The sequence below is a fragment of the Psammomys obesus genome, unplaced genomic scaffold, assembly GCF_907164565.1.
Source record: "Psammomys obesus unplaced genomic scaffold, mPsaObe1.curated_primary_1811, whole genome shotgun sequence".
Taxonomy (NCBI): domain Eukaryota; kingdom Metazoa; phylum Chordata; class Mammalia; order Rodentia; family Muridae; genus Psammomys; species Psammomys obesus.
This window is the reverse complement of record NW_026585742.1, coordinates 1-21,158: the sequence shown is the minus strand read 5'-3', so window position 1 is coordinate 21,158 and position 21,158 is coordinate 1. Positions and strand designations below refer to the sequence as shown.

General features: G+C 42.2%; 1 protein-coding gene across 1 annotated transcript in view; it reads left to right on the top strand.

The window, feature by feature from the left end:
* LOC129670512 (ankyrin repeat domain-containing protein 26-like) overlaps nt 1–11,651 on the top strand; it is a gene marked incomplete at its 3' end in the record, with an annotated part of 120,344 nt that extends 108,693 nt beyond the window's left edge. Inside the window, exon 15 of the mRNA XM_055599025.1 lies at nt 11,589–11,651. Within this exon, the coding sequence (XP_055455000.1) occupies nt 11,589–11,651 (63 nt within the window). The remainder of the gene's footprint in view (nt 1–11,588) is intronic.
* Nucleotides 11,652–21,158: the final 9,507 nt, after the last annotated feature.

Sequence of the window (21,158 nt, the reverse complement as noted above, 5' to 3'; positions counted from 1 at the left end):
GATCTTCTTTTCATGAGCCAGGATATGTTAGTTGAGGAAAGCATCATGGATTAACATGGAGCTATTTGGAAGGTAAGCTTGGAGACCTTCTGCTTGGGAACTTGGTCTTGTGTGGTCCTACTTAGCTGAACTAGTGCAGAGTTTATAATTTGCCCATGATATCAGTGTGTTTTGGGATGGAAAAGGTCCCTGGAAGAGGAAATAAGCCCAAGGTATGACATCAAAGCCTAGCTGAGTCTAAGAGCCTTGTATACAGCCAGTAGGTCCTAGTAATTCCTTATGCAGTTGAAAAGGTATTGTAACAGCAATTCTTTCCATGGTTTGTGTGCATGTGTATGTGTGAGTGTGTGTATTTGTGCCTCCCTGTGTGTTTATGTAAGTTTGTGAATATGCTGTGTTTCTGTGTGTGGTGAATTGGTCGTCATCTGTGTGAATGTGTAACTCGGAGTGAGCATAAGTTTGTGCATCTGATTGTGTGTGGTTTTTATGTATGTGTGTTAATAGTTGTGTACATATGCATATTTACATACCCTTATTTGCACAGTAGTTTCCCTATCAGTGTACGTGTGTGTGTGTGTGTGTGTGCATGTGCTCAGGTGTGAGTCAGTCCTTGTTGCTATGTTGTATGCATGTGTATAGGTGAGTGCTTGTGTAGGTATTTGTGTTGTGTGCTTTTATGTGCAAGTATATGTGTGTGTATCAGTGTGTGTGTGTTTATGTTTGAATTTGTGTGTATGTTTCTGCCCTCATATATATGTGTGTGTGTGTGTTCCTTTGCTCTTGGAACATCTTAAATGATGAAAGAGACCAGCTTCAATGAGAAAGTATCATGTTGACTGAGTTTGCAGACATCAAACTTTTCATGCTGCTGCCCATCTTTCTGCATTCCCGCCGTTTGCTTAGAAAAAGGACACAAAAACTGTTGTAACTCATCGACTTCATAGAGACAAAAATACTTATCTGCAATGAAATCCCTTGAAATTAACCAAAGGAAGGGGCTACATGGAGGTGAGGAGAAGGCTGCTACAAAACCAGGTGCTTGAGAGGCAAGAAAGGCTGGCTATGGGTCTGTGTCCCTTCTCTGCTTTTGGTCAATAGTGAGTGTTCCCTGGACAGTCGGGTGGCTTTCTGTGTCTTCCCTGCATCCTTTTTTTTAAAAAAAATTTATTTAACTTTTATTAATTACACTTTATTCATTTTGTATCCCCCCATAAGCCCCTCCCTCCTTCCCTCCCGGTCCCACCCTCCCCCCACTTTCTGCATGCATGCCCCTCCCCAAGTCCACTAATAGGGGAGGTTCTCCTCTCCTTCTTTCTGATCTTAGTCTATCAGTTCTCATCAGAAGTGGCTGCATTGTCAGGGTTCTAGGTTATCTCCATAGATAGTCCTTGGTTGGAGTATGAGTTTCTGGGAAGTTCCCTGTGTTCAAATTTTCTTGTTCTGTTGCTCTCCTTGTGGAGTTCCTGTCCTCTCCAGCTCTTACTATTTCCCACTTCTTACATAAAATTCCATTCACTCTGCCTGACAGTTGGCCAACAGGCTCAGCATCTGCTTTGATAGTCTCCATGGCAGAGGCTTTCAAAGTCCCTCTGTGGCAGGTTCCAAGGTTGTTTCCTGTTTTCTTCTTCTGGCTTTCAGAGGCCCTCTGTAGCAGGTTCCTAGGTTGTTTCCTGTTTTCTTTTTTTTCTGCATCCTTTTTTTGTTGTCATCAATTGCCAGCAACAATTTTCTTTCCTCCTTCACCTAATCTTGGCTCTGTAAACTAAGGATTTGGGACTTGGCCTCGATTTTATTTTTTTTAACATATTTTTAATTTTTTTTTTTACTATTAATTACACTTTATTCATTTAGTATTCCTTCTTAAGCCCCTCCCTCCTCCTCCCAATCCCACCCTCCCTCCTCTTTCCTCATGCATGCCCCTCCCCAAGTCCACTGATAGGGGAGGTCCTCTTCTCCTTCCTTCTGATCTTAGTTTATCAGATCACAAAAGGAGTGGCTATATTGTCATCTTCTGTGGCCTGGTAAGGCTGCTCCCCCCTCAGGCGGAGGTGATCAAAGAGCAGGCCAATCAGATTATGTCAGAGGCTGTCCCACTTCCCTTTACTATGTAACCCACTTGGACGCTGAACCATCATGTGCTACATCTGTGCAGGGGTTCTAAGTTATCTCCATGAATAGTCCTTGGTTTGAGTATGAGTCTCTGGGAAGTTCCCTGTGTTCAAGTTTTCTGGTTCTGTTGCTCTCCTTGAGTGGTTCCTGTCCTCTCCAGCTATTACTATTTCCCATTTCTTACATAAGATTCCATGCACTCTGCCCAATAGTTGGCCATAAGTCTCAGTGTCTGCTTTGATTGTCTGCAGGGCAGAGGCTTTCAGAGGCCCTCTATGGCAGGTTCCTAGGTTGTTTCCTGTTTTCTTCTTCTTCTGATGTCCAGCCTCTCTGCCTTTCAGGATGGGGATTGAGCATTTTAGTCAGGGTCCTCTCTCTTGCTTAGTTTCTTTAGTTGTACAGTTTTTAGTAGGTGTATACTATGTTATGTCTATATGAGTGAGTATATGCCGTGTCTGTCTTTCTGCTTCTGGGACAGCTCACTCAGGATGATCCTTTCCAGGTCCCACCATCTACCTACAAATTTCATGATTTCCTTATTTTTCATTGCTGAGTAATACTCCATTGTGTAGATGTACCACAATTTCTGCATCCATTCTTCAGTTGAGGGGCATCTGTGCTGTTTCCAGCTTCTGGATATTACAAATAAAGCTGCTACAAACATGGTTGAGCAAATGTCCTTTTTGTGTACTTGAGCCTCTTTTGGATATATGCCTAGGAGTTGTATGGCTGGGTCTTGAGGAAGCGCTATTCCTAGTTGTCTGAGAAAGCGCCAGATTGATTTCCAGAGTGGTTGTACAAGATTACATTCCCACCAGCAGTGGAGGAGGGGTTTCCCTTTCTCCACAACCTCTCCAGCATGTGTTGTCCCTTGAGTTTTTGATCTTGGCCATTCTGATAGGTGTAAGGTGAAATCTCAGGGTCGTTTTGATTTGCATTTCCCTAATTACTAATGATATTTAAGCATTTTTTTAAGTGTTTCTCTGCCATTCAATATTCCTCTACAGAGAGTTCTCTCTTTAGCTCTGTTACCCATTTTTTAATTGGATTACTAGTTTTGCTGCTTTTCAGCTTCTTTAGTTCTATATATATACTGGATATTAGTCCTTTATCAGATAAAGGGTTGGTGAAGATTCTTTCCCAATATGTAGGCAGTCGTTTTGTTTTGATGACGGTATCCTTTGATTTACAGAAGCTTTTCAGTTTCATGAGGTCCCATTTATTGATTTTTGCTCTCAGAGCCTGTGCTGTTGGTTTTCTGTTCGGGAAGTTGTCTCCTGTGCCAATAAGTTCAAGGGTATTCCCCACTTTTTTTTCTAACCGATTTAATGTGTCTGGTTTTATGTTGAGGTCTTTGATCCACTGGACTTTTTTTTTGTGCAGGGTGATAAGTATGGATCTATTTTCATTTTTCTACATGTAGACATCCAGTTGGACCAGCACCAGTCTTTTATTTGCTTGGTTAGGGTTACTCCAAGGTACTTTATGTCATTTGTGGCTATTGTGAAAGGCGTTGTTTCCCTAATTTCTTTCTCAGCCCTTTTGTCTTTTGTATACAGGAGGGCTACTGATTTTTTTGAGTTAAATTTGTATCCGGCCACTTTGCTGAAGGTGTTTATCAGCTGTAGGAGTTCCCTGGTAGAGTTTTTGCGGTCACTCATGTATACTATCATATCATTTGCAAATAGTGATATTTTAACTTCTTCCTTTCCAATTCGTATCCCCTTGATCTCCTTCAACTGTCTTATTGCTCTAGCAAGGACTTCCAGAACTATGTTGAAAAGATATGGAGAGAGTGGGCAGCCTTGTCTTGTCCCTGATTTCAATGGGATTGCTTTAAGTTTCTCTCCGTTTTGTTTGATGTTGGCTATAGGCTTGTTGTATATCACCTTTACTATATTTAGATATTTGCCTTGTATCCCTGATCTCTCCAGTATTTAAACATGAATGGATGTTGGACTTTGTCAAATGCTTTTTCAGCATCTAGGGAGATGATCATGTGGTTTTTTCTTTCAATATGTTAATATGGTGGATCACATTGATGGATTTCCATATATTGAACCACCCCTACATACCTGGGATGAAGCTTACTTGGTCATAGTGGATAATATCTTTGATGTGTTCTTGGATTTGGTTTGCAAGTATTTTGGTAAGTATTTTTGCATCAATGTTCATAAGGGAGATTGGCCTGAAATTCTCTTTCTTTGTTGCGTCTTTGTGAGGTTTAGGTACCAAGGTGACTGTGGCTTCATAGAATGATTTTGTTAATGTTCCTTCTGTTTCTATTTTGTGGAATAGTTTGAACAGAATTGATGTTAGCTCTTCTTTGAAGGTCTGGTAGAATTCTGCACTGAAACCATCTGGTCCTGGGCTTTTTTTGGATGGGAGACTTTTGATGACTGCTTCTATTTCTTTGGGGGATATAGGACTATTTAGTTGATTTACCTGGTCCTGATTCAGCTTTGGTAAGTCAAATCGATCAAGAAAATTGTTCATTTCATTTAGATTTTCAAATTTTGTGGCATATAGACTTTTGAAGTAAGTCCTAATGATTGTTTGGATTTCCTCAATGTCTGTAGTTATGTCCCCGTTTTCATTTCTGATTTTGTTGATTTGGGTGGTGTCTCTCTGCCTTTTAGTTAGCTTGGCTAAAGGTTTGTTCATCATGTTGATTTTCTCAAAGAACCATCTCTTGATTTCATTGATTCTTTGAATTGTTTTATTTGTTTCCAATTGATTGATTTCAGCCCTGCATTTGATTATTTCCAGCCGTCTACTCCTTTTTGGTGTGTCTGCTTCTTCTTTTTCTAGGGTTTTTAAGTGAGCCATTAAGTTGCTTGAATGAGCTGTCTTGAATTTCTTCTTGAAGGCACTTAGTACTATGAACTTTCCTCTTAGCACTGCTTTCATTGTGTCCCACAATTTGGGTATGTTGTGTCTTCATTTTCATTGAGTTCTAGGAAGACTTTAATATCTTTCTTTATTTCTTCCCTGACCCAGCTGTCATTTAATAACAAGTTGTTCAGTTTCCATGTATGTGTAGGCTTTTTGCCATTTATGTTATTGTTGAGGTCCAGCTTTATTCCATGGTGATTAGACAAGATACAAGGGATTATTTCAATCTTCTTGTATCTGTTGAGGCTTGCTTTGTGACTAACTATATGGTCTATTTTGGAGAAGGTTCCATGAGGTGCTGAAAAGGTAAATTCTTTTGTGTTTGTGTGTAGGTTCTGTAAATGTCTGCTAGGTCCATTTGATCCATGACCTCTGTTAGAGACATGTTTCTTTGTTTAGTTTCTGTTTTGTTGACCTGTCCTTTGTTGAGAGTGGGGTGTTGAAGTCTCCCACTATTAATGTGTGGGGATCTATATGTGGTTTAAATTTTATTAATGTTTCTTTCACAAATGTGGGTGCTCTTGTATTTGGGGCATAGATGTTCAGAATTGTGATGTCTTCTTGGTGGAATTTTCCCTTGATCAGTATGAAGTGTCCTTCCTCATCTCTTTTTATTAATTTTGGTTGAAAGTCTATTTTATCAGATATTAGAATGGCTACTGCTGCTTGCTTCTTGGGTTCATTTGCTTGGAAAGTCATCTTCCAACCCTTTACCCTCAGGTAATGTCTATCTTTATGCCTTAGGTGTGTTTCTTGTATGCAACAGATTGCTGGGTTTTGTTTACGTATCTATTCTGTTAATCTGGAGAGTTGAGTCCATTGATGTTGAGAGAGATTAATGACCAGTGGCTGTTAGATTCCTTGATTTTGATGTTGGTTGTGGTCATATGGTTGTGTGCTTGTTTGCTTTTTGTTTTTCTGTAGTAAGGTTAATTATTTCCTGTGTTTTCTTGAAAGAAGCTAATTTTTTGGGGTTGTATTTTCCCTTCCAGTGTCTTCTGTAATGCTGGATTTGTTTCAGGTATTGTTGAAATTTGTTTTTGTCATTGAATATCTTGTTTTCTCCGTCTATGAGGACTGAGAGTTTTGCTGGTATAGTAGCTTGGGCTGACATCTGTGTTCTCTTAGGGTCTGCATGATATCTGTCCAGGCCCTTCTGGCTTTCATAGTCTCTGTTGAAAAGTTAGGTGTGATTCTAATGGGTTTGACATTATATGTTACTCGGCCTTTTTCCCTTGCAGCTTTTAGTATTTTTTCTTTGTTCTGTATACTTTCTGTTTTGATTATTATGTGGCGGGAGGATTTTCTCTTCTGGTCAAATTTGTTGTGTGTTCTTTAGGCCTCTTGTATTCTTATTGGCCTCTCCTTTAACTTGGGGAAATTTTCTTCAATGATTTTGTTGAAAATATTTTCTGGGCCTTGGAGAAGGGAGTCTTCTTTTTCCTCTATACCTATTATTCTTAGGTTTTGTCTTTTCATATTGTCTTGGATTTCTTGGACAGTCTGTGTCAGGAATTTTTTTGGATTTAACATTTTCTTTGACAGATACATCATTTTCTTCCATTGTATCTTCTTCACCTGAGATTCTTTCTTCCATCTCTTGTAGTCTGTTGTTTATGCTTACCTCTGTAGTTCCTGTTTTCTTCCCTAGATTCTTCCTCTCCATTATTTCCTCCATTTGTGTTTTCTTTAATTTTTCCAATTCTATCTTCAGGTCTTGAGTTGTTTTGTTTACTTCCTTCACCTGTCTGATTGTACTTTCCTGTTTTTCTTTTTGTTCCTTCAACTCTGTTTCTTTTATTTCATTCATTGCTTTAAGCATTTCCTTTCTAAAGGCCATAAACTGTTTGGCTGCAGCTTCCTCTATTTCTTTACGGATGGCAATATTCTGTTTGAGTTTATCTTCCTCTATGTCTTTAGGTATCTTATTTGTTTCCTCTGTTATCATCTTCACGAGCATAGTTGTTAGGTCATCTTCTTGGATTTCAGTTATGCTGGGGTGTCCAGAGCTACTTGCCCCTGGGTAACTGGGTTCTGGAGATGCCATATTGCTCTGTCTTTTGTTGCTTGAGCTTTTATGCTGGCCTCTACCCATTGTGCTATCTTAGGTGTTTGGGGTTATTGTCTGGTGGTTCCTGGGGATCCTGTGGTAGCAAGAATCCTCTTTGCAGAAAGCTGTTTTTTTTTTTTTTTCCTGAAGGAAGTCTTCTCAGCTTTTTGGGTATAGTCCCTGAATGGCTGGAATTTTTTCAGGAGTTGCTGCTGCTCACCTCAGGGATAGAGACCTGAGTGATAACCGTGGTCTTTGTTAGTTGAGAGGGTTCTCCTCTCACCCAGGGGAGTCCTGAGGACAGCTGCCCTGTTTCTGGGTTTCTTGCTGTAAATTTAATGATCAGCTGCTGTGACCCAGTTGGACATCTGGTGCGCAGCAACTGTTTGTGCCTGTGTCTGGAGCACAGCTGAGTGATGGCAGCTTGGCCCTTCTGGTCTTTGCTAGACTTTTTCCAGGGAAGGATTGGGTGATTTAAGTCAGTACAGTTTCCTTCCTTCCCTGTGGATTCTCTGGAGACAGGGACTCCCAGTCTCTTTTTTGGCCCTGGTGCACACTGCTCAGTCTCCACCATCTGGTTGGCCGCAGAAACTGCCTGTGTCTGGAGCACAGCTGAGTGATGGCGGCTCAGTCTCCACCAGCTGTCTGGCGTGCAGAAACTGCCTGTGTCTGCCTTTCCAGCCTTTGGGAGCCTGGGTGTCTGCCTAAACTGGGTAATTTTTCTGAGACCTTTTAGGAGTGGGGGTGTCGGCTGAGTGCTCTGAGATCAGACCAGCCGTTTCCCTCTCTGTGTGTTTGCACCGGACAGTGAAACTCATTCACTGGTGCCCTGGTGCCTACAGTTCTATCTCAGGCAGCGTATCAGGAGCGCAGGCAGGCAGGGCTCTGTGCTGGAGCCTGGGTCCCCGGCTCTGGCTCTGGGCTGGCTCCTGGGGCGCCTGTGGAACCCGAGTCTTTTTCAGGGGATGTCTGGGTGACCTAAGGTCCGTCCCAATCGTTTCCTGTACCGTGGGGTTATCTCTTGACTGAAAATTCCAGTCTCTGATATTGTGGTGCGCATGATTCAGTCTGGAACCATGACCAGAGACACTGGCTTGTGGCTCTGGGATGGGGCTGGGGCTGGCGGCCGGCAGCCAAGTGTCTGGCGGAACCGGGATCTCTTCCGAGGTTTAGCTGGGTGTGTTAAAAGCTGATTGAATCCTCCACCGTGGGGTATCCTCTCACCTGGGAAACACAATGACTGTTTTTTATGGCCAGGAGTTCTGATTGCTGGTCACTGTGCTGATCCTGCTGCTGCTGCTCAGAATGAGAGTCCTCCAGGCACTGCCATCTTGCCCCGCCTCGCGGGTTTGATTTTAGTCTGTGTCTTTTTATTGGAGAATTGAGTCCATTAATGTTGAGAGAGATTAATGACCAGTGGCTGTTAGATCTTTTGATTTTGATGTTGCCTGTGGTCATAAGGTTGTGTGTTTGGTTGCTTTTTGTTTTACTGTAGTGAAGTTAATTATTTCCTGTGTTTTCTTGAAAGTAGCTAGTTTTCTTGGGTTGTATTTTCCCCTTCTAGTGTCTTCTGTAACACTGGATTTGTGTGTAGGTATTGTTGAAATTTGTTTTTGTCATTGAATATCTTGTTTTCTCCGTCTATGAGGACTGAGAGTTTTGCTGGTGTAGTAGCCTGGGCTGACATCTGTGTTCTCTTAGGGTCTGCATGATATCTGTCCAGGCCCTTCTGGCTTTCATAGTCTCTGTTGAAAAGTCAGGTGTGATTCTAATGGGTTTGCCATTATATGTTACTTGGCCTTTTTCCCTTGCAGCTTTTAGTATCTTTTCTTTGTTCTGTATACTTCCTGTTTTGCCTATTATGTGGCGGGAGGATTTTCTTTTCTGGTCTAATTTTGGGTGTTCTTTAGACTTCTTGAATTCTTATTGGTCTCCCCTTTAAGTTGGGGAAATTTACTTCAATGATTTTGTTGAAGATATTTTCTGGTCCTTGGAGCAGGGAATCTTCTTTTTCCTCTACACCTATTATTTTTAGGTTTTGTCTTTTTATGTTGTCTTGAATTTCTTGGATGGTCTGTGTCAGGAATTTTTTAGATTTAACATTTTCTTTGACAGATACATCTATTTTTTCCATTGTATCTTGCACACCTGAGATTCTTTCTTCCACGTCTTGTAGTCTATTGGGTATGCTAACCTCTGTGGTTCCTGTTTTCTTCCCTAGATTATTTCTTTCCACAATTTCCTCCATTTTTGTTTTCTTTAAGTTTTCCAATTCTATCTTCAGGTCTTGAGCCATTTTGTTGATTTCCTTCACTTGTCTGACTGTATTTTCCTGTTTTTCCCTCAATTCCCTCAGCTGTTTGTTTGAAAAATCCTCTTTTTCTTTTATTTCATTCAGTGATTTAAGCATTTTCTCTCTATAGGCTACTAACTGTTTGGCTGCAACTTCCTCTATTTCTTTACGGTTGGCCATAAACTGTTTGTTTTTTATCTTCCTCTCTTTCTTTACACATTTTATTTGTTTCCTCTGTTGTCTTCTTCATGATCATAGATGCTAGGTCCTCTTCTTGCATTTCAATTATGCTGGGGTGTCTAGGGCTACCTGTCCCTGGATAACTGGGTTCTGGATTGCCATATTGCTCTGGCTTTTGTTGGTTGAACTTTTATGCTGGCCTCTACCCATTGGGTTATCTTAGGTTTTTGAAGTTGGTTTCTGGTTTTTCCTGGAATCCTGTGGTGAAGAGAATCCCTTTGGCAAGAAGATGGTTTTTCCTGAAGGAAGCCTTCTCAGCTTTTTGGGTATAGTCACTGGATGGCTGGTGTTTTTCAGGAGTTGCCCCTGCTCACCTCAGGCGTAGAGACCTGAATGGTAACTGTGGTCCTTATTAGTCGAGAGGGCTCTCTTCTCACCAGGAGAAGTCCTGAAGACAGCTGCCCAGTTTCTTGCTGTGAATTTAGTGATCTGCTGCTGTAACCTGTGTGTCCTGTGGTTTGGTCAGTTTTGTTAGGGATAAGTGGTTGCCTCGTGGAGCAGTATCTGGGGGTTGATCTCAGAGTTCCCCATCTTTTGAAGGTCTGAGGTTGGGGCTCTGTGCCCCAGTACCCAAGCAGTAATCTGTGGCGGGTGAGTACTGCTTTCCTGGTAACAGCTGGCTATCTGGTGCACAGCAGGTCCCTGGGTTGGGCTAGTCTGTGGGACCTTTTCCAGGGATATACTGGGTGGCCTAAGTCCGTCCCCTTTGCTTAGTTCCCTGTGAGGATTTCTCCAGACAGTGATATCAAGTCTCTGGTGTGCTGGGGCACACAGTTCTGTCTGTGAGGAATAGCTGGTGCAAAGCAGGTGCTGCTAGTCTGCAGGAGCTGGGTGCCCAAGTACTCTTTGTGCTTCCGGCCTGGGACCAGTTTGGTGATGGGGCTCATACCCGCCGGTCTGTGAGAGACTTTCCCCAGGTAAAGCCTGGGTTGTCCAAGTCAGTACTGTTTCCTTCCTTTCCTGTGGGGCCCTCTCCTGACAGGAACTCCCTATCTCTGTTGCACTAGGGCGCACAGCTCCATCTGTGCTAGAGAGCTGGGCGCAGCCACTCTGTGCTGCCTGTGGGAGGCCAGTTCAGTGATGGCGGCAGGTACCCGCGGTCTGTGAGACTTTTTCCAGGGAAAGACTGGGTGACCTGTGGCCAGTTCTGCTGCTTTCCTTCCCTGTGGGTTTTTCTCGAGACTGGGACTCCCCATCTCTGGTGTTTTTGTGCCCACTGATCAGCCTGGGAAGATGTTCAGGACACGCAGGCATGTGGCTCTGGTCTGGGGACCTAGTGCCTGAGCGACCCAGAATCTCTTCCGGGTTCTGGCTGGGTGGTCTGAGCTTAGACACACCTGATTCCCATGCCATGGGGGTTTCCTCTCACCTGGGAAACACCATCGCTGTTGTTTTAGGGCTCAAAGTTCAGTCTTTTGGTCGCTGCATGGAAAATGTTGTCCTGCTTCTTAGATACAGTGTTCTCCTGGTACTGCCATCTTGGCCTCCCCTCCTGCATACTCTGGATTTTATTCTTTGAGAGATTTTGAGCTCCATCTTTAGGAAGCTCCTCACCTTGAAAGAACTTTGAAAGATTGGGTTAGAGCACGGAGTTGTTCCACTACCATCCAGTGGTTCTGGGATGTAGAACAAGCCAACATTTCACAGCTTTGGGAACTTGCTATGTAGCCTTCGCTTAGAGGCCAAGACCCCAGTGGGTCCACATGTCTACCCCGTAGGGTTACACAAAAAGTACTTTATCCACTGACCTGTCTATATCCTATGTCCACTAATTGTTTATCCCTTTTAAAGAAAGGTAACATTCTTCCATATAGAATCCATGGTGAACTCTTCTATTAGCTTAAACTGGGAAACTAAACATGTTACTGCAATGCAGTATAGTTGTATGTGTGCACACATGTATTTCAGCATGTTCAGGGGTTTGTTTGTATGTCTGTGTGCATGCGTGATTGTGCACAATCATGTTCATAATTCCTCTGAACACAATCTTCTACAAAACAGGAACTGGAAGTATTGGAGAAAAGACTTCAGCCTCCACTGAAGAGAATAATGCTGGACACCCAGGTAAGGGACTTGGCAGAAAAGATGCACCATCATACTGATGTCATTGAGATGAGGAAGGAACCTAGGCAGGGAGAAGAAGGAAGATCTAAGTGTGTACAATGTGCCTGTGTGCCATCATGACAGGAGGGGGTTATGTGGTATGTGGATACCCACTTAAGTAGTTACATAGAGCTTTGAGTGATGACTTCAGGGACCTGTAGCTCAGGAGAGATTCCTCCTCATAGTTGTACAGAATGCTGCATTTCAGAGAAGCCCTGCAGGTGACTTCACTGGAATCGTACGGCTTGACCTGAGTGCTGTTTTCATATTATATGAACTGCAATATTTTGAAAAGACTCTGGGTAATGACCATGGGTCACTGACTTGCTCTAGAGCTACCAAGGTCATCTTTGCAGGAGCCAAGATAGGTTAGGGGAGGAAACCATGATGGATCAATATGGAGGTAGTTTGAAGGTTAGTTTGGAGATCTCCTTCTTGGGAACTTGGTCTTGTGTGGTCCAACTTAGCTGAACCAGTGCAGAGTTTGTAATTTGCCCATGATATTAGTGTGTGTTGGGATGGAAAAGTTTCCTGGAAGAGGGAATAAGCCTAAGAGATGACACCAAAGCCTAGCTGAGTCTAAGAGCCTTGTATTCAGTAGGCAGATCCCAGTAACTCCTTATGCAGCTGAAAAGGTATAGTAACACAGCAATTCTTTCCCTGGTGTGTGTGTGAGTGTGTGTGTGTGTGTGTGTGTGTGTGTCTATGTGTCTATGTGTGTTTGGCTTTGTGTTTCTCTGTGTGTGCATGTGTTGTGTTTCCATGTGTGGTAAATTGGTGGTCATCTCTGTGTGAATGTGTGACTGTGAGTAAGCTTATGTGTGTGCTTGTAATTGTGTGTGTTTTTATGTATGTGTGTTAATAGTTGTGTACTTACGCATGTGTGCATGCCCTTATTTGCACATTACCCTCCCTATCCATGTTGTGTGTGTGTACATGTGCCCAGATATGGGTCAGTGCTTGCTGCTGTGTTGCATGTATGTGTAGGAGTGAGTACTTGTTTAGGTGTTTGTGCCGGGTCCGTGTATGTGCAAGTGTATGTGTTTGTATGTACATGTTTGAATTTGTGTGTGTGTTTCTGCATATGGAACATCTTAAATGATGATAGAGACCTTCTTCAATGAGAAACTATCATGTTGACTGGCCCTGCAGACATCAAACAACACATATTGCTACCTGTTATTCTGCATTCCCACCTAGCTGCCTAGAACAAAGGACACAAAATCTGCTGTAACCCATAGACATTCAGGTGTTTGTAGAGGCAAAAATACTTATCTGCAAAGAAATCCTTTAAAGTTAAACAAAGGAAGGAGCTATATGGAGGTGAGAAGGCTGCTTTGGAAAACAAGGTGCTTGAGAGTCAGGGAAGGCTGGAGAAGGGTCTGTGTCCCTTCTGTGCTCTTGGTGAATAGTTGCTGTTCACTAGACAGTTGTGTAGCTTACTGTGTCTTGTTTCCTGTTTTACTGTCATCATTGCCTGCAACCATTTTCTTTCCTCTTTAACCAAATGTGGCTCTGTATACTAAGGCCTTGGAGCTTGGCCTGAACCTAAGCTTTAGACAAGCAGGTGAAGGGAATTATGAGTTAGTAAGAGTGAGGAGTTTTTGTCTCCATTAAGACCAGGAGAATTAGGGCCTAGATACATAGCTCAGACAGTAAAGTGAGCCCTACTTTGATTCCCCAGAACTCATGTAAAAGCCAGACACAGTGACATGTGCCTGCAATTTCACTGCTGAGGAAGCTGAAACCAAATAATCCCTGTGACTTAAAGGCCATTCAGTCTAGTCAAATCATAAAAAGCCCTTCTGTATACCAAAGACAAAAGGGCTGATAAAGAAATAGGGAAACAACACCTTTCACAACAGCCATAATATAAAGTACTTTGGTGTGACTCTAACCAAGCAAAACAGAACTCCTCACTCTTACTAATTCAGAATTCCCTTCACCTGCTTGTCTAAAGCTTGGGTACTGGCTTAAATCCCTTCTTCCAGGAAGACTGTATACGTCAACTTCAGCATATCTGCTTTTATGGAGGTGTCTTGTGACATACAAACTTTGATGGAAAAGACCTGTCCTCTCAGCTTCTATATCTCCAGGGAACTCCTGGGATATAGAGGCGGTAGATCAAGATGATTGGTACCCATTAGCACCAACACAGTTCTTAAAACAGCTTTAACAAGGACAGTAATTAATGAAAAATTAGTGAAGATCCTTATTTTGTCGTAATTTTTTAGAGGTATGCATTCTGCCATTGCCATTTCCCCAAGGAGAGAATCTTTTTTTTTTTTTCTTTTTAGTTACATTTTGTTAACTCTGTGTCCCAGCTGTATCCCGCTCCCTCATTCCCTCCCCAACCCCACACTCCCTCCCTGGTCTCCTCCCTGCCCCTTTCCAAGTCACCTGATAGAGGATCTGACCCTGTTTTATCAGGTATCTTCAGGGCTGGCTGCAAAGTCCTCCTCTGTGGCCTAACAGACTGCTCCTCCCCTGGGGGGGGGTGAGAGAATCTTTTCAATCATCAATAATTATATTCAAGTAACCATAGGAATGAGAATATTTCTACCATGCAAAAGTCAAGGCAGGGAGAAGAGTATAATGAAGAGGCATCTGAGCCTTTAAGATAAGGAGAGAACTTGAGAACTTCTGGGTTAAGTGATGACTGGCAACAGCTCACAGAGCAGCCTCTCTCAAACTCTCCCTAAAATAGAGATGAGAACACAGGGGAAACATGAACATACTGCATGGTAAGTAGAGTCACACAGACTAAGGCTAAAATTTGAGAAAAATACGTTCTCATTTTGATGTAGATAAAGATGACTAGAGGAAATTCTACTAAGGCTTCCATCAAAGACTTGAATATGAAAAAATGACATCTTCTAAAATATGAGGGAAGGAAGGAAGGTCTTCGCCACCATTTGCTACTAGTTTCAGAGACCTGAAGACCTGAATATAATCAGAAATCCAGGAAATAATCCAAATTTTTCTACAGCATAAGGTCCTCAGTAAGACAGTCGGAACACTGATCCAGTGTTCCTTCATCCACACAGACATTCTTTTTTTTTTTGAATTTTATTTTTTCTTACAGTTACATTTTATTAACTCTGTATCCCAGCCGTGTCTGGATCGCTCATTCCCTCCCAGTCCCTCCCTCCTTAACATAAAGAAAAAAATGCAAACTTTGAGAAAACATTGAAGCCAAACTGTGGGCAATTAAGAATGTAAATGAAGTATCCATGAGGTAGGGGCTGCCAATGAGGGCCAGGACTCTAACTAAACAAGCTATCAAAATAAAATTTAATTCTAGTTTTTAAAATGGAAGAGCCTATTACTTTACTATACAAGATTCTCGGTGCAATTAACTTATTAGTAGAAATACCAGATGAAATGTTGAAATAATCATCTTGTTAGTTTGCATAAACTCAGAAAAAGATTTGAGGATCAGCGACTAGAGAAATGGCTCAACAGTTAAGACCACTGGCTACTCCTCCAGAGGACCAACATTTCTAGTAATAGCACCATATGGTGGCTAAGAACTGTCTACTACTCCAGGTTCAGGGGTTCTGAAATCCTCTTTTGGCATCTACAGCATTTCCTGCATGTGATGCACAGACATAGTGCAGTTTACATATTATACCACAAAGAAGTGTGATACCATCCATTGACCAACTCAGAGCAGGTGTGAAGGAACCTGATTGGCCACACAAAGCCATATAACCTGCTGTCTGTTTCTGAATAGTCAAGTTCCCTGTGGTGACTCAGCTCTGCTCACCCCCTCGGCCTGAACCCCCTACCCTCACCCACAGGCTGGACCCTCTGGCTGGGAAGATTAAGAAGAACCACACTGTTGTCACCTCAAATTTCTTCTCTTTTTGTAATTTGCAAAGCACAGAATGGGACAGTACAAGAATAGAAGCTTATTCACTTAGCCCAGTCGTGGTGAGTGAGAGGACTGCCATTAGGGAGTGCTCACCTCCTAATGGTCTTCTCTGTTCTTTTTAAAAATTATTTATTTCTATTAATTACACTTTATTCACTTTGTATCCCCCCATAAACCCCTCCTTTCTCCCCTCCCAGTCCCACCCTCTCATCCCCTTCTTCACGCATGCCTCTCTCCCCAAGTCCACTGATAGGGGAGGTCTTCTTTTCTTTCATTCTGATCCGAGTCTATTAGGTCTCATCAGGACTGGCTGCAGTATCTTCTTCTGTGGCCTGGTAATGCTGCCTCCCCCTCAGGGAGGAGGTAATTAAAGAGCAGGCCAATCAGTTCATGTCAGAGACAGTCCCTGTTCCTATTACAATGCAACCCACTTATATACTAAACTGCCATGGTCTACATCTGTGCAGGGGTCTTAGGTTATCTCCATGCATAGTCCTTGGTTGGAATATCAGTCTCAGCAAAGACCCCTGTGTTCAGATTTTGGTTCTGTTGCTCTCCTTGTGCAGTTCCTGTCCTCTCCAGATCTTACTGTTTCCCACTTCTTTCCTAAGATTCCCTGCACTCTGCCCAGTGGTTGCCCATAAATCTCAGCATCTGCCTTCATAGTCTGCAGGGTAGAGTCTTTCAGAAGTCCTCTGTGTCAGGCTCCTGACTTGTTCCCTCTTTTCTCCTTCTTCTGATGTCCAGCCTCATTGCCTTTCTGGATAAGAATTGATCATTTTAGCAAGAGTCCTCCCTATTGATGAGTTTCTTTAGGTGTACAGATTTTAGTAGTTTTATCTTATATTATATGTCTATATGAGTGAGTATATACCGTGTGCATCTTTCTGCTTCTGGGATAGCTCACTCAGGATGATCTTTTCCAGATTCCACCGTTTACCTGCGAATTTCATGATTTCCTTGTTTTTTTTTTTATTGCTGAGTAATATTCCATTGTGTAGATATACCACAATTTGTGTATCCATTCCTCCACTGAGGGGCATCTGGGCTTTTTTTTTACTTGGAATTTAAGGTCTGTCTCTGGAAATGGAGAGCAATTGCCTGCCTCCAGGGACTGGTGACTTAAGGCATTTGCATATTTGTGAAAGTGTGCTTGCAGATATCTGTGTGCATTCCCATTGAATGTGTGTGTATGTGTGTGTGTGTGTGTATGTGTATTTATGAGGACAGTTTTGGGACATCTTGCTACTAAACTCTTGTTGGCACTTATGTAAGGAAGCTGTGGGCAATCATTGGGCATACCCAGAATGTTCTTCCCAAGAAGTGCCCAGGAGTGGTATACTGGATAGGATTAACATAGTAAAATCTGAAGTTCTAAAGAAGCTAAACAACAAGAGGGATTCAAGGGAGTAGGCTGAAACCTCACTCAGAAGGGAAAACAGGATAGTTATCTGAAGTAGAACAAGACAAGGAACAGGACAGGAGCGTTCCACAAGGGCTCTCTAAAAGATCTACCCATCAGGGTATCGAAGGAGATACTGAGACTTATAGCCAAAATTAGGGCAGAGTGCAGAAAACCTTATGGAAGAAGTAGGAGACAGAAAGACCTGTAGGGTCAGGAGCTCATAGAGCCAAAAATTCTGGGCCCAGGGGGTCTTGCAGAGATGGCTACACCAAACAAAGACCATGCAGAGAAAGGGCCCTGATCCCTGCTCAGAGGAAGCACATAGGCTTCTCAGTTTCCAAGTGGGTTCCCTATTTAGGGAAGCAGGGTCTGTTTCATGAACTCATGAGTTCATATCTCATGACATGATCTCAGTGGATGGTTCTTTGATCACCTTTGCCTTGGACATGCAGCTTTGCCAGGCTACAGAGGACAATGATGCAGCCAGTCCTCGTAAGACCTCATAGGCTAATGTTAGAAGGAAGGTGAGAAAGCTGTCTGCTGTCAGTGGACTATGGAAAAGTCATAGGTGGAGAAGAGGGAGACTAGGTGGAACTGGGAAGAGACAAGGGGGGGCTTCAGTGTGGACAAATTGAATAAATTTTAATAAATAATTAATAAATTATTCAATTAAATAAATACATCTATATTTATCAACCTTCACAAAACTCATGTCCAACTGCATCAAAGACCATAGCACAAAACCAGATATACTAAATATGCTAGAAGAGAAAGTGGCAAAGAACCTTGAATTTATTGGCACAGGAAACAACTTCCAGAACAGGACACCAACAGTTCAGGCTCTAAGATCTAAAATTAATAAATGGAATCTCTTGAAACTGAAAAGCTTCTCTAAAACAAAGAACACCGTCAATGGAACAAAACAAAAACCTACAGGCCAAGAAAAGGCCTTCACCATCCCTACAATGGACAGAGAGCTAAACATATATATATGAAACTCAAGATGTTAAATACTAAAAAACCAAACAGTCCAATTAAGAAGTCAGGCACATAGTTAAGCAAAGAATTTTCAGCAGTGGAATATCAACTGGCCAAGAAGCACTTAAATAAATGTTCAATGTTTTTATCAATCAAGGAAATGCAAATTTAAATGACTCTGAGATTCCATTTTACCATTGTCAGAATAGCTAAGATAAAAAAACTCAAATGACAAAGAGTCTCAGCATATGCTGAGACTCATAGTCAAATTTTGGGCAGGGTGCAGGGAATCCTATGAAAGAAGGCAGAGATGAAAGATCTGGAGGGAACAAGAGCTCCACAAGGAGAGCAACAGAACCAAAAAATCTTGGCACAAGGGTCTTTTCTGAGACTGGTAGTCCAAAAAGGACCATGCATGGAGATAACCTAGAACCCTTGCACAGAATCAGCCCATGGCAGTTCATTGTCCAAGAGGTTCTCCAATAATAGGATTAGGGATTGTCTCTGACATGAACTCATGGGCTAGCTCTTTGATCATTTCCACCTGAGAGGGGAACATCCTTACCAGTCCACAGAGGAAGACAATGAAGCCAGTCCTGATGAGACGTGATAGACTAGGGTCAGATGGAAGAGGAGGAAGTCCTCCCCTATCATTGGACTGGGGGAGAGACATAGGAGAAAGAGAGGAAGGGAGGGTGGGATTAGGAAGGGTTGGGGGATGGGGCTATGGCTGGGATACAAAGTGAATAAACTGTAATTAATATAAAAAATAAAAATTAAAAAATCTCAACTGACAGACCTTAGTGGAAAGTTTGTAGAAAAGGGGAACATTCCTTCATTTCTGGTGAGAGTGCAAACTGTACAACCCCTCTGGCAATCAATGTAGCATTTTCTCAGAAAAATTTGAATAGCTCTACCTCAACACCTGACTATACCACTCCTGGGCATACCCCCAAAAGATGCTCCACCACACAAGGATATTTGCTCACCCATGTTCATAGCCACTTTCTTTGTGATAACAATAACCAGAACCAACCTATATATCCCTCAACAGAAGTATAGTTAAAGAAGCTGGTACAGTTACACTATGAATACTACATAGCCATTAAAACCAAGGAAATCATGAAATTTTCAGGCAAGTGGATGGAACTAGAAAAGATCTTCCTGAATGAGCTAACACCAACCAAGAATGACACACGTGGTGTATGCTCACTTATAAGCAGATTTTAGTCATACAGTACAGTATAGACATACTACAGTGCACAGACACCAAGAAGATGATTAACAAGGACTATCAAAAGGAGGACACTTAAATCTGACTCAGAAGGGGAATAGAATCAACAGAAGTAGTGGTTGAAGAGTGAGAACAAGGTAGAAGAGGGAGCACAGAGAGAAATAAGAATGGAGATCAGACCTGTGGAGGTCAGGGCGGGACAGAAGGCCTACAGAGAAGAGAAATGATGGCTTGGGGCAGTTCTGTGACAATCTGGAGACCTAACTCAGAATGGGCATCTGGAAAGATATGAGATGGACTCTAGCTGAAACTCCTAATAGCAGGGACCATGAAAACTGAAGAGTATACCCTCTAACTAGACAAGACTCCTAGTGGAAAAAGGAAAAGACAAACTAAACCACAAAAACTTTGATCCAAAGCTTACCCTTTCTACAAGACCTGCAGAGACAAAGATAGAAGAGATAGATCAAGAGAAATTCCAACCAATGCCTGGCCAAATGAAAGAAAGAAAGCTAACAACATCTAACACTGTTAACAATACTGTGCTTTGCTTGCACACGAAAGCCTATCAAGTTGTCTTCTGAGAGACTCCACCCAGTAATGGTTCAAAAATTTGCTGAGCTTCACAGCCAAACATTGGAGGGAGCGAAAGGGGTCTAGTGGGAAAGTGGGTGATAATGATTAGAGGACAAGAGCCCCACAAGAAAAACAGTGCTGACTGAGCAGGGACCAGAGTGGCCTGTGGAGACCGAAGCACCAACCAAAAACTATGTGTTGACTGGACCTAGGTCTTCTAACTATATGTACCCATGGAAAGCTCAGGGTTCATGTGGGTACACTAATAAGAGGAGCAGATCAGTGGCTGTCTCTGAAATGACCTCTTTTGCCTGTTTTTGATAACTTCCCCCGACTGCCTCACCAGCCCACAGGGAATGACAACAATTGCAGTCTCTTGTGACTATAAGAGCGGGGGTGCATGGGTTACAGGGTTCCCCTATTCTGTGGAATAGGAGGGGCATATGAGAGGTACTGTGGTATTAGGAGGAGAGGTGGGATGTAAATTACATAAATAAGTAAATATTAAATAATAAAAGAAAGAAAGCAGGCTCAGAAAACAATGGAGAGCAAGCCAGCAAGCAAAACTAACTCTTCCATGTCCCCTGCATAACCTCCTGCTTCCAAGGCCCTGCCCAGTTTAAATTCCTGTTTAACTTTCTTTGATGACGAACAGTGCTATGGAAATGTAAGCTAGATAAACCCTTTCTTCCCCAACTTTTCTTTGGTATCACAACAAGAGTAACCCTGATTAAAGTAGTCACTTGAAACCCATTAATTTCAAAAGTCTTAAAGTGTTTTACTCATACACTGAAGCATCTTTGTCTCTTCGTAAAGACCACCTTATGTTTATCAGTATTATTTTGTTGGTTATCTGTGATGATTACACTGGGGTAACACATTATTAAAATATTACATGGAATGCTCAGGATATCCAGATCTTGTTTAACCAAGTCACAAGATGTTCTGTCATAAACTGTGAGAAATACTGTTACTCATTGTAAACACGTATTAACTTCCATGATACTATTAATATTCTAATTACAAAATAAATCAGTCAGAAATAAATGGTAAGAAACAATTACAAACAAAATACATGTCCCCGTGTTCTTATTGAGGTACTGTGCAACAGATCCTTCTAGAAACCTGCACACTGGATCTTGGAATTGACTTGTTTTCTAAAAAGGATCTCTCCCATTTTCAGCATCAAGCTCCTTTATCATTGCACAGATTTGCCTTTCTAGTTCTGTAGCATAAGCTTTTGTGACTAGGGTTTCTTTGCATCAAGAACTCATCATTGTGGAAAAGAATGAAAATGTGAGTTTTCGGGCTGTGGAGATGGGTCAGGTGGTGAAGTTCCTACCATGCATAAAAAGGACATCATTAGCACCTTCAAATAAAGAGGAGGGAGCTGGGGGG